General features: G+C 45.6%; 1 protein-coding gene across 12 annotated transcripts in view; it reads right to left on the minus strand.

Annotated features, from left to right (window-relative positions):
* Positions 1-13,862, minus strand: part of LOC136749334 (ankyrin repeat and SAM domain-containing protein 1A) — a 118,019-nt gene that overhangs the window by 22,487 nt on the left and 81,670 nt on the right. For all 12 annotated transcript variants that reach the window (XR_010816742.1, XM_066703533.1, XM_066703532.1 and 9 more), the window contains one exon: positions 12,512-12,639. Coding sequence is in view for 11 of the 12 variants with exons in the window: in XM_066703533.1 (XP_066559630.1) it covers positions 12,512-12,639 (128 nt within the window). In the remaining variant the exon portion in view is untranslated. The remainder of the gene's footprint in view (positions 1-12,511; positions 12,640-13,862) is intronic.

The raw sequence follows: 13,862 nt of genomic DNA on the forward strand, positions 1-13,862 counted from the left end.
CCACGCCAGATGGCACCTTCAGCAACCTGACACACTGCACAGCTCCTGTATCAATATTTACAGACTGCAACATCTAGTGGCATGATCTCTCACTGAACACACGGCTCCAGCACGCCTGGATCGTGCAGGTCTCCCCCTGCTTGACACAAACAATTGCCTCTCATCCGTGAGGCAACAAAACATGAATGCTGAAGGCCAGGATGTGCTGCAGACCTCCACAAGCACAAACCTCACTCTTTCCTTCATTCCCACAACATACTCAATTGCTGCCCTTCAGCCACTCCGATATTATATTCTCTTAAACTGTACAGAAAAAGAAAAAGGGTGAAGTGGTGATCTAGCTGGTAGACAATTCACTATTCTAGTCATGTGCTGTGGTGTGAATATTACTGCTTGAGTGCGAGGTCTTCTGTATGTGATGCATAATAGATCCCAAAAGTTGGAACGCTGAAAATGGCAGGTTTTAGACATTTCAAGTTGACAACACAAAACAAAGTCTACTTGCTTGTTAGCCGAGCTGCCTCCCTCCATCAGTCTGGCCAGCGCTGAAGCACGCAGCCCAGCCCCACACTGCTCACTGCACAGCACAGCGCTGCTCATTAGGATGCAGCTCGCTCCACGCAGCCCGCAGGACCCACTCGGCTGGAACGAGCACGGCTCTCGGTAGAAACCGCTCCTCGGCCTTTAAATAAGTTGGACAGATGCCAGACAGGCTGGTCTAATGGAGGGGCACAGAAACGACACCTCCGCTGCTTTTTCAGTAAGGGTCCCTGCCACTCCAGGGGCCTCCTGGGAGCTTCAAGTAAACGGGAGGCCGCCACATCAGTCTCTCAGTCTTAACGCAACAGAGGCCGACTGTGGGTCTGCCAGGGCTGACAAGGGTGGACAAGCCGGGGGAGGAAGAGTGAGCATTTAAATCTGGGCAAAGGCCAGAGATGGTTTATCGGAAAGTTTTTGACTCTATGTGCCTGTTAGCTGTAGAGGTGAGAATGGGCATCATTTCAGAACAAGCAAGACTACATCACTGGGAGCCAGTTGGAAGACAGAAACAGTAAGGGACAAGAGGGAAGATGGATTACAACTTCTTTAAGGGAGCAGGACTAGTTCTGTGAGAAGGATTGATTTCTCTCTTTTATGGTGTAGTTTCACCAAGGCTTGTGGTACAACAATTTCCTAATACAATTTTTGCCAATAAATAAATAAATAAGAACATCACATAAACCTGCAATGCGTTCGAGAATCAAAGAAAAGGGAAAACAAAGCTACTTGCATGAGTGTATGTCGGCACGACATGATCAATCACATCCGATAAAGAATGTGCAGCATCACTACACAATTAGAATGAGTGTGCGCCACAAATGCCAAAATCAAGGCTCAAGTGATGCAAAATGTCCCACGGAAATCATTTTGCACATTCCCAGTACTGTGGTCGCTAACAGAGGAGGTCATATCTGTCAATCTGACTTAGCATTCCCATTGGGGGGGTGAAACTGCACATGTACGGGATTACAGCAGTTTCCGTTTCTGGTTCGTGGTGTTGTGGCTGCTTCTGGGCCCTGAACCTGCAGTGGAGAACGCTACAGGCAATGTTTACTGCCATTTCACAGCACCCTGCAAAAGTGTTGCACAGCTCCATCACTCCAGCACCAGCCAGTACACTGAAACTGCAGCAATCCCGCAGGCTACAGATATGCATGCCCCCCACCCCCCCTGGTTACAGAGCTTCGTTTGTCCCTGTCGAATGTGCGGTATCACTTGATCGCTGCTTACGTATTTCTCCTTAAGGGTCTATAATTCAGCCCCCCCACCTCCACCTCATCCATATCATTGAAGAAAGAAAAAGACTCATCTCATCAATGTGACAGCAGGGGAAAAAAAGAAGAATTAAATCAATGCAGTGTATAATAAAACGGTCTGTCAATACAAATACAGAAAAATTATGAAGGAAAAAAACGATGCTGCGTCCCTTGAGCTCTCCCTACTTGTCTTGTCAGCAGCAATTTGTAAAAACTAGACAATATGAGCATTTAATATCTGAAGAATTGCGATTACTTCCACAGCAGCTCAAGAGTAAATTCCATAACTAAAACTGCTAATATTAATAACTGCCTAAGAGACACGGGACCCGGTTCGGCTGTCTTCTCATTCAGGCACGGAGAAGGCCAAGCAAACGAGATACTGATGCACTCGTGTCGGCTCCAATTTACACTCAGCGCTTTTGAATGCTATCATATCAGTGTCAAGGCTGATCTTTTGATTACACGGGGCTAAAGAGATACATTTGAAGCCGCCTAAGTCAGACATAAGACTATCACATTCAGCCAGAAATCCCGAGAGTTTTGCTCATTGTTACTGCAGCTGGTGGGGAGATAACTCAGCAACAAGCAACCCACATCATTGCTCCCAGCAACCACACTGGAAGGAACCCCCAATCCAGTGTGCAGAAGGATTTCCAGGGAAGAGAAGAGGGGAAAGCCAGCTATCGGTTGTGGTTTTAGCTGCTGATTCCCTGAAGTTCAAAGCTCAGGACCTTTTGTTTTGTCTCAACCTCAAAATTAAGGGGGGAAAGCAAAAAACACCTGGAGCCCTACTTTGTTCACCAGTGCCAGGGTTAAGATGTGCGACTCCGTAGGCCTCAGGTTTGAAACATTTGTAATGAATGAAAAGCCTTTTGCAAGTAATCCTGCCTATCCAACTGAACACGCTGTGTAAAATACTGTATATAACACACATAAAACAAGATAAGTTTTTCAATCCAAATCCCACTGTCGCTGGAAAAGAAATTGGGGGTGGGGGGAGAAAAAGCATTCAGCAGAGCTGCCCCAATTCTTCCTGCAGTCAATAAGAGTGCATCTCATTTATTTGAACAAGGGTTTCTCGCTTCTACTACCACAGAGTACAAGCACTGCGATCTTATTGATCTCCCTCTTCCAACAGCACAAAAGGGAGACAAAGCTCCCCAGATCAGAGGACAGCCCATACATGCAAAATCCTGCTCGTTCTTACAGCATAAGAAAAAACAGCCTGCCTGAAGATGAAAACCGCTACATAAACTTTAAATTGATAACCACCGCCATATACACATATATATATATATATATACACTCACCTAAAGGATTATTAGGAACACCTGTTCAATTTCTCATTAATGCAATTATCTAACCAACCAATCACATGGCAGTTGCTTCAATGCATTTAGGGGTGTGGTCCTGGTCAAGACAATCTCCCGAACTCCAAACTGAATGTCTGAATGGGAAAGAAAGGTGATTTAAGCAATTTTGAGCGTGGCATGGTTGTTGGTGCCAGACGGGCCGGTCTGAGTATTTCACAATCTGCTCAGTTACTGGGATTTTCACGCACAACCATTTCTAGGGTTTACAAAGAATGGTGTGAAAAGGGAAAAACATCCAGTATGCGGCAGTCCTGTGGGCGAAAATGCCTTGTTGATGCTAGAGGTCAGAGGAGAATGGGCCGACTGATTCAAGCTGATAGAAAAGCAACTTTGACTGAAATAACCACTCGTTACAACCGAGGTATGCAGCAAAGCATTTGTGAAGCCACAACATGTACAACCTTGAGGCAGATGGGCTACAACAGCAGAAGACCCCACCGGGTACCACTCATCTCCACTACAAATAGGAAAAAGAGGCTACAATTTGCACAAGCTCACCAAAATTGGACAGTTGAAGACTGGAAAAATGTTGCCTGGTCTGATGAGTCTCAATTTCTGTTGAGACATTCAGATGGTAGAGTCAGAATTTTGGTGTAAACAGAATGAGAACATGGATCCATCATGCCTTGTTACCACTGTGCAGGCTGCTGGTGGTGGTGTAATGGTGTGGGGGATGTTTTCTTGGCACACTTTAGGCCCCTTAGTGCCAATTGGGCATCGTTTAAATGCTACGGCCTACCTGAGCATTGTTTCTGACCATGTCCATCCCTTTATGACCACCATGTACCCATCCTCTGATGGCTACTTCCAGCAGGATAATGCACCATGTCACAAAGGTCGAATCATTTCAAATTGGTTTCTTGAACATGACAATGAGTTCACTGTACTAAACTGGCCCCCACAGTCACCAGATCTCAACCCAATAGAGCATCTTTGGGATGTGGTGGAACGGGAGCTTCGTGCCCTGGATGTGCATCCCACAAATCTCCATCAATTGCAAGATGCTATCCTATCAATATGGGCCAACATTTCTAAAGAATGCTTTCAGCACCTTGTTGAATCAATGCCACATAGAATTAAGGCAGTTCTGAAGGCGAAAGGGGGTCAAACACAGTATTAGTATGGTGTTCCTAATAATCCTTTAGGTGAGTGTATATATATATATATATATATATATATATATATAGTGAGGGAAAAAAGTATTTGATCCCCTGCTGATTTTGTACGTTTGCCCACTGACAAAGAAATGATCAGTCTATAATTTTAATGGTAGTGTATTTTAACAGTGAGAGACAGAATAACAACAAAAAAATCCAGAAAAACACATTTCAAAAAAGTTATACATTGATTTGCATGTTAATGAGGGAAATAAGTATTTGATCCCCTATCAATCAGCAAGATTTCTGGCTCCCAGGTGTCTTTTATACAGGTAACGAGCTGAGATTAGGAGCACTCTCTTAAAGGGAGTGCTCCTAATCTCAGCTCGTTACCTGTATAAAAGACACCTGTCCACAGAAGCAATCAATCAATCAGATTCCAAACTCTCCACCATGGCCAAGACCAAAGAGTTGTCCAAGGATGTCAGGGACAAGATTGCAGACCTACACAAGGCTGGAATGGGCTACAAGACCATGGCCAAGCAGCTTGGTGAGAAGGTGACAACAGTTGGTGCGATTATTCGCAAATGGAAGAAACACAAAATAACTGTCAGTCTCCCTCGGTCTGGGGCTCCATGCAAGATCTCACCTCGTGGAGTTTCAATGATCATGAGAACGGTGAGGAATCAGCCCAGAACTACACGGGAGGATCTTGTTAATGATCTCAAGGCAGCTGGGACCATAGTCACCAAGAAAACAATTGGTAACACACTACGCCGTGAAGGACTGAAATCCTGCAGCGCACGCAAGGTCCCCTGCTCAAGAAAGCACATGTACAGGCCCGTCTGAAGTTTGCCAATGAACATCTGAATGATTCAGAGGAGAACTGGGTGAAAGTGTTGTGGTCAGATGAGACCAAAATTGAGCTCTTTGGCATCAACTCAACTCGCCGTGTTTGGAGGAGGAGGAATGACCCCAAGAACACCATCCCCACCGTCAAACATTATGCTTTGGGGGTGTTTTTCTGCTAAGGGGACAGGACAATTGCACCGCATCAAAGGGACGATGGACGGGGCCATGTACCGTCAAATCTTGGGTGAGAACCTCCTTCCCTCAGCCAGGGCATTGAAAATGGGTCAGGGATGGGTATTCCAGCATGACAATGTCCCAAAACACACAGCCAAGGCAACAAAGGAGTGGCTCAAGAAGAAGCACATTAAGGTCCTGGAGTGGCCTAGCCAGTCTCCAGACCTTAATCCCATAGAAAATCTGTGGAGGGAGCTGAAGGTTCGAGTTGCCAAACGTCAGCCTCGAAACCTTAATGACTTGGAGAGGATCTGCAAAGAGGAGTGGGACAAAATCCCTCCTGAGATGTGTGCAAACCTGGTGGCCAACTACAAGAAACGTCTGACCTCTGATTGCCAACAAGGGTTTTGCTACCAAGTACTAAGTCGAAGGGGTCAAATACTTATTTCCCTCATTAACATGCAAATTAATTTATAACTTTTTTGAAATGCGTTTTTCTGGATTTTGTTGTTGTTATTCTGTCTCTCACTGTTAAAATACACCTACCATTAAAATTATAGACTGATCATTTCTTTGTCAGTGGGCAAACGTACAAAATCAGCAGGGGATCAAATACTTTTTTCCCTCAATGTATACTCAAAATGCTCAAAATTGCTTAAATCACCTTTCTTTCCCATTCAGACATTCAGTTTGGAGTTCAGGAGATTGTCTTGACCAGGACCACACCCCTAAATGCATTGAAGCAACTGCCATGTGATTGGTTGGTTAGATAATTGCATTAATGAGAAATTGAACAGGTGTTCCTAATAATCCTTTAGGTGAGTGTGTGTATGTGTATATATATATATATATATACACATACATACATACATACACACATACACACACACACACACACACACACACAGCCCTGGTGTACGAAATTGAGCACCACTCACAAAGATAAGTATACAACACCATTTTCCAATAGCTCGGCCTACTACATCTCACAGGCCCTGACGTAGAGAACAGCTGATGTTTTCCCAACGGACGTAGGTAAGTTTTGGGAGAATGGGACCATTCTCACCACTAAAAAGAAACCTGAAATATGCAACTTTGACCACATGCAGCTACTGTCCCCTCTTTATTGCTCAGCGGCCATATTTGGGGAAACGATGAACTCAGATGTGTCCAATTGAATTCTGGATTAACCCAATGGGATCTTTACTGAAAACAAACTTTCTAAATTGTGGACACTTAACAAATGATATCCCTAGTGAATTAAAAAAAAAAAGTAGACATGGATTTAGGTCATGGGCGGAGGGTCTCTATGATCAGGTGATTAAACTTCACCTGAACACGAGGGCAAGGGGAAAGGCATGAAGCCGGTCTGGGCCGCTAGAGATAAATCATCAGCATGGCTCACCATCAGCACAATGTCGCAGCAGATTAAATGGAAAACAAGCCATCGATTGCAGTTACTACTTTACGGGGCAAAGGTATCTACTCATAAACGGCGAATAATAAGTCAGGCATTTTGGGGGAGGAGAAATGTGCAGGGAATAAAAAAAATAAATAAAAAAAAATCAAGATGTTTCACAGCCTTTCAGTTTTAATCAGTGAGCTGAATTAAGCACAAGAGCAGCTGGATTGATGTGCTACACTGCTGGATGCTTGTCTTCAATACTTAATTAGGTGCCATTCCATTTTGCGGTGGTTTAAGCCATTCCAAATGGCAAGGAAACGGGGAAAGAAGAGTCAGCGTCGGCTCTGACAGCAGAGAGGAGTTCCAAGACGGGGAAATAAGGTTATCTCCTGCTGCGGCTCACAAGAACGAATCTGCTTGGAAATGCAGGACACACGATGCTACCGGGATTAATGGGCTGAGGATATTGAAACCTATGGTAATGGCTTCAGAGCCGGGGACAGCAGCGCAGCGCAACGCGAGAGGCTCCGTTTCAATGAGTTCATCTGGAGGCAGATGCATTTTTAATTAGCGGAGGAAAAAAATAATACGCGTCGCGCAGATGCTTTGTGCTCAATGCTAAAAATATCCGGGTCCCATCCCATCAGGGGTGCGAAGGAAGCGGACCTGGGTTCGGATCAATCATTATTTAAGATTCAGAACTAAAGAAGTTTCGGTCAAATCTAAACTCTGCTGCAGTTTGGGTTTGGATTCTTAATTTTCTCCGCTTTTCTTACGTGCTCAGTCAGACACTATGAAATTCTGGTCTCAGGTTTTACACGGTAAATGATGCATTGTAAATGAAGAGAATTATCTCATTTTAGAATCAAATGAAAAGAAAAATACAGAAATACAGTGGTAAAACCAGCTACCTAAGAACACAAGGATTGAACCATTGCTACAACTCCCTGGCGCTTCCTCAAAAGTCACCTATTCAGACGGCATTCAGACCCTTTCAATCTTCTCTCTGCTTTGCAACCTGTTCACTGTTATCACCAGCACAGCACTGCTTCACATGTCTCACTCTTTCATTCTGCCATAGCCTTGCTATATTGAAAACCTAGCGACCCATTTGCAGTCGTCTCTATCTTGCTTTAATCACTTGCTGTGAGAACTCACTTCAGAAGCTATTTAACTTGAACGGCTGCTAACCTTAGCAGAAATAACTTGCCGGGGTTACAACACACATATGGGACATGGAAAGCAGAAAGGAAATAAATTAAAAATTAGGATATTTAGCTTCTTTAAGAGGCTGTTGATGATGAGGGAGAGTGTGCAGGCATGGGCTGTTTGTTGGGTCCAGGGTATTAGATGTTGAAAGCGTTAAAGTTCACTGGAGAAATAAACACTGCTTATAGAATCTGTTTTTTTTTGGGGGGGGGGGGGGGTATTGTTGCTGCCGTCTAGATCCTGTTTAAATCCTTCCTGGATTTTTCTGAAGCTGCAAGAGCCGGTGAGGCTGATATCAGGTACAGCACCAACGCCGCCTCTTAACGAGCCTGGCAGGAGCCGGAGAGCAGGCTTGTGTGGAGATTAGTGCCGAGTGCCGTGAGAATTCAAACACTGGCGCAGACGTCACAGATAGAGGAACACAGCCCCCTACCGAACTCTCTCCCCAAAATAGAAACAGGCTGAATCAGGTGGTGGGGGGCGGCGGGGGTGTCATTGGGAGTACATCTGAATTTCTTGTGTGCATTTCCATATTTTTTACATTTACAGTTAGAGTGGAATTGGATTTGACCAGCCTAAAGGAATAACCTCATCAGTAGAAGAGGAGGGGGGATGTTCATTTATACACAGAGCTCCGATGTCAACAGCACGTCTCTGTAACACAGTAACACATCCCAAGCGGATGTCCTCTTCTCTCATTCAATCTTGGCTGATGTCTGCGCAAGATACTCCAGAAATGCTCCATCTCTCTTCTCATACACCCGCCCTGTAAAGATGCATTATATATACAGTGGGCCGATATGTAGGCCACTAGGGAGAACTTTAAAATAAACCAGCTTAATTTCCCCGGGGCTCCGATCCTGAAGGACAGTATATCTAGTTAATGTCCTCTGATCCCAGGAAGCATTGAAGGTGGCCGAGAGCGGGAGAGGGAAAGAAACTGAGCGATTAGCGATGCTAACGGAGCAGAACCATGCGGCCTCGTGCCCGAGGGTGGGTGAGCCAACGTGTTCTGCCTCTTGCTTGACCAGGACGCAAATACCCTCTGTCATACCATTGCACTGCCACCGGTCATTGGTCTCACTGCCCTGCTGACATCAGCACTCCCAGTTTCCTCCGGTTTCCTCCCACGCGCGTCAGGGAGCACTTCATACACCGATGGAAAAGATTACCAGGGTTCTTGAAGTGCAAATATACACAACTCTCAATACTTGTGGAATACTGGACCAACCCATCCAAACTCAAACTACGAATGTCAGTCGTCTGCCGGAGTGTGTGATTGAAGCCGTGTGACACAAGGCCAAGCTGCCACTGAACACGATGCGTTTGAGTCAAGGCTGCTCATTTTATTATGACAAGGTGTTAAGGTGCTATTTTTCTCACAGTAGAGTGTATTCCACAGCAGTGCAAATGACTCACCATGCAGTATCACTGTTGCTGCTGTGTCATAAGAGTTGGGTCTCCCCCCTTCCCAGCATGCCCTGCTCTATGCGTCTTCCCTGCTCCCCTGGGGGCTCTGTCCTGGTCTTGTTACACAGATGTAAATGAGCCTCAGTTCAGACTCACTGTTTACAGGCTTCCCACTCCAGTTACCACACACTACGATCCGCAGGAAGAGAACAGGTGCCCGAAACAATAACAGCTTCAGACTGAGTAGCACCTTGCATTGCTAGAGAGGAAGCCCCAATAAATCACCGTAACAAGGCAAGAGTGTGACGGTGTTCAGAAGGTATGAATGTGTTACTGGTAAATTTATCTTGTTTCAACTTCCAGCTAAGGTATACAACTCTGTCACTTAAAACTGAGCAGCCTTGAATCCGAAATAAGAAAAGCAGAAAAGCACAAAGCAGAAGGGACAGACAGTGATTCACAAATGTCCCCGACAGCCTTAACTATAAAAGTACTGTGGGAAAACTGGAACATTTCACTCTTCTTATGTGCTAGTTGCTGGTTTTCTTATGCCGGTATTCACACAGTGACTCATGTGGGTAAACAAACATGGGGGAAAAGTTACTCCCAAGTAAAGCACTAACAAATTCACAGTTAATTTTCACGATTTTCACATTCCATAGCACCTTAAATTCCCCAGTTAACACAATTTTAATGTCTTAAACTCCATGGTGGTGTGACAAGAGTGTGGCGCCCCCCCCCCCTAAAAAAAGTGTATTTATTTATTATTATGTATTATATTGCATCCAGGGCCCAAACACATGCACAGGTATCGGTTATGAAACACAGTTATGTTTGTGCTGTGCTCACTTCAATAGAGCTGGCCCTGGAGACTGACTTTTCTGTAGAAGCACCCAGGAGAAACAAACTCGCTCCCACACTCCCACCCTGCCCTGACCCAAGCTGACTGATTAGGCCAGGAACGACTGAGGAGGGGGTCCCAGTGAAATAGGACCTGCCGGCATCCTGCGGCTCCTTCAGACGCTGCATGACCCCCCCGTCTCTCCTGCACTGATTTATATTAGCCCTGCTCCCTGTGCCAGCTGTGGCCATTCACCACCGCACGGCCATCCATCCTGATTATTGAGAGAGTGCCAGAGCACGGCCCTGATGATTTAGCAGAAAGAAAAAAAGAGAGGAAAAACTAACAAAAATAAACACATCAGGGCTGCTATCCTTATGAGCTGAGAATAACCTGCCAATGGATGATGGAAATGGCTCTGTTTGCAAGTGGTGAAGGCCCTGGTTCCACAGTGAGGAGCACTGGGAGAGGGCCGGAGGGAAAGACCTTCCGAGGCCCAGAGCTTTCTTCCGTTTTAACCTGCTCATGGCCTTCTGCAGCACTAACTGTCTTGACCCCTTCTATAAACTCAGGTCCAGCTACGATCCAGCGTTCTGCTTTGCAAACTTTTGATGCTGTCTTGGCCCGAGGTGCTCCCCTTGTGACCACAGGAAGCTTGTAAGTATTAAAGAGAAAGCTATGACAAGAAAAAGCGAGAATCTTCTCCCCCTCTTGCTTTCGGCCTCATCTCAGGACGATGATTTAATAAATTAACACACTCACCAAAAATCCTTGTGACTAATGGAAGCGGTGGAACAAGCAGGCCTTTTTTGAGATAAGGAACAGCATGTTGCAAGTGACCTTTAAAACCATGTTAACTATCATCTGGATCAAAGTGCTACTCGTAGGACACGTCTCTCTAAATTTAATACACAGTAAAACAAGAGGGCTTAATGTGGAAAGTGGCTCAGTGGGATCATTCGAGAAGCAGCTGGATCAGGTCCTCAGATCAATAGGCTACTACCAACAAAACAAGTCTCAAGAGGGCAATGACTGTGCTACAATCTGGCCATATGGACTGTATTAATAATTACAATAGTGGTAATCTCTCACATTTACATTGAGGAGACTCTCCTGAAGGACCTCAAAGCCTGTCACAGGTGGGAGAAGGCGTGCAAACTTTGGCTACCACTAGAGAGCGATATTTGGGAAGGCCTGAATAAGAAAGGGAGATGAGGAACATGTGCAAGACTAAAGCCCAATCCTCACGCAAAAAGCTGAATGTCCTGTATGAGGGATTGGCTCCATCTGTAGCGTACAGTCAACTTTCAAGACTTCTGGTCCAGGGTGTGTTACGTTGTGGACATGGAAACAATACCCAATGGGTAAACTGGGCACAATTTACACTTTTATCATGTTCATATAACACAAGGCACCAGTAAGACTTGACAGTGTTCAATGTGGTTTTAAGTTTAAATGACAGAAAGACAATTCTGCCTTGGAATGAGGTGTACAGAGGAGGAAGCAGAATAACCCCAGCTCTCTATGGAATATCTCACAGACAAGTGAAAGGAACCGTAGCTTTTTAATGCTTGAATGTAGGAGACTGCAGCCAGATCGCATTAGAGCATTCGAAATCCTCCAAGGTATACAAGAAGTAAACCCAGAAGATTCTTTCAAGCTCATTAAAAGAAACGCACATCCAAGGTTACAGAAGGAAGTTAAGACCACTGACAATTATGACCAGAAATCAGAGGTGCTTCCCTCGCAGGGGGAGAAAAACAGACCCCTAAAAATAACTATAATATATAAATATACCCACAGATACACAAGGCTCACATTCGCCTGCCAGACTGATAACGTCATGTCCGAGCTAATAACGGTTATTACCAGAGCAGCAGGAAAAGGAAAACAAGGACAAGAACCAGGTTTGATTGGCGGATGGAGATAATTATGGTTTTCATGTGAGGGAACCAGACCCAAAATAGAACTGTAAAACCCCCAAAGATAGATGCTATGTTTTGTCAACACATCCCCTGTACAAAACAATACAGTATAAACACCAGATATCTATGAGTCTTTCTCCACTGAGGGAATAAGCCCATACAAGTGGTTGGATAGAAAGACGGTAGAAACACCTCAAGCCAATCAGTACTAACTGGGACCAGAAAGGAAGTCCTGTGACAGGCTTGTCATGAGTTCCCAGAGTTCAGAGCAGCAGGAATTTTACATTATGGCAAATGAGGAGAAGGGAAGGCAAGAAAGGGGGGAAAAAAAGCAGAGAGAAGGAGTGACTGGCAGTGTGGAGAGGTGGACAAGGTAAGAGTGGGGTGGGAAGTAAGAGGGGTGTACAGATAGCGGCGGGCACTCACCATGAAGCGCAGGTCGTCGAAGCCGTTGAGCAGGAGCTTACTCTCGTACTGCGGCAGTCCCACATGCTCCAGCCAGTCTCCCACGGGCTGGTCCAGGGCGCGAGAGCCGCCCCCCCCTCCGCCCCCTCCTGCCGAGAGAGGGAAACGCTTCAGGAGGGAGAAGCCGTTGAGGCGGTAGCAGCGGCACTCCGAGGACGAGACGTGGCATTGCCACATCATTCTCGGCCAGCTGAGCCGCGCGCAGAAACACCAAGAGGGCAAGGGAGACAGCGTCCAGGCCTGGGGGGGGGGCGGCTCCCACAACGAGGTGGGGGGGTGCCCAAATACTTAAAGAAGGGGAAGGGGGGACAGACTATTCCAACTGCAAAGGTTGGGTTTGGGGGTGGGGGAAGAGCTTCTGCACACCCCCACAGGCTAGTAGCAAGGTGAGAGAGTCCAACAGGTGGATAGGAGGGACATTTGAGTCCTGTAGCCGTTCTCCTGGTGTGACAATAACTCCACCTGGACAAAACAAACTACCATCTTTTATGGAGCTAATTGTGAACGTATCCGAGTACAGGTTCTGTAGGCAGAGGTGGATTAGAGATTCCCTTACGAAATCCAGAGAATTATTTTATAATGTTTAGGGGAATCATAGAAGCTATTCCCGAGCACTTTTGTTGTTACACACGAACTCTGCACTTAACAGGAGATATCTAAGGAATATGGAAGCTGAAATATTGTTGACTTTCTATTTTTGAATAAACGTGCAGATCCAAGGTGCCCTCCAAGTTTGCTATCGTTTTTTTAAGTAAACTTTTCAGTCCGTGCCGGAACAGAAGTGTAAGAGTCTTAATCTGGAGCGGGTAGCATGTTTGTCTGAGCCTCTCCAGGAGCGTGAACTGTGTAAAGCAGCTCGACGGGGTTTCAGAGGCGTTGAGAAAGACGCCAGCTAATTACGATAACGATGCCTGTGTGGCCCACCCCTTCCTCGCTCTCTTTCCCCCTCCCTCCCTCACTTGGATCGTGCAGAAGCCAGGGGAATCACCAAAGCACGCTGCATGATCACACAATAGTTGTACTAAAAACAGTAATTTGAGTAATGGTAATAACAGCTGAGCTCCCTGTATTGACGTGCCTGATCGCTTTTTTTCCTATACTTCTGCTCAGAGCTAATGAAACTGTTCTACCCCACAGCCTTTTTTTAAGTTTTAAAAGTTACGCTTTAAAACATCCCACAGTTACAGCTTTGTAGGTTGTATCAGCGCTATATAAGGGAGATATGTTAAAAAAGCAAGCAAGCAAACAAACAAACAAAACAGTTCAATGAACAAGGTTGATTCTCCAGGCAGAGCGACACTTTCGGCTTTAG

This window comes from Amia ocellicauda, chromosome 5, assembly GCF_036373705.1.
Source record: "Amia ocellicauda isolate fAmiCal2 chromosome 5, fAmiCal2.hap1, whole genome shotgun sequence".
In the NCBI taxonomy this organism is placed as follows: domain Eukaryota; kingdom Metazoa; phylum Chordata; class Actinopteri; order Amiiformes; family Amiidae; genus Amia; species Amia ocellicauda.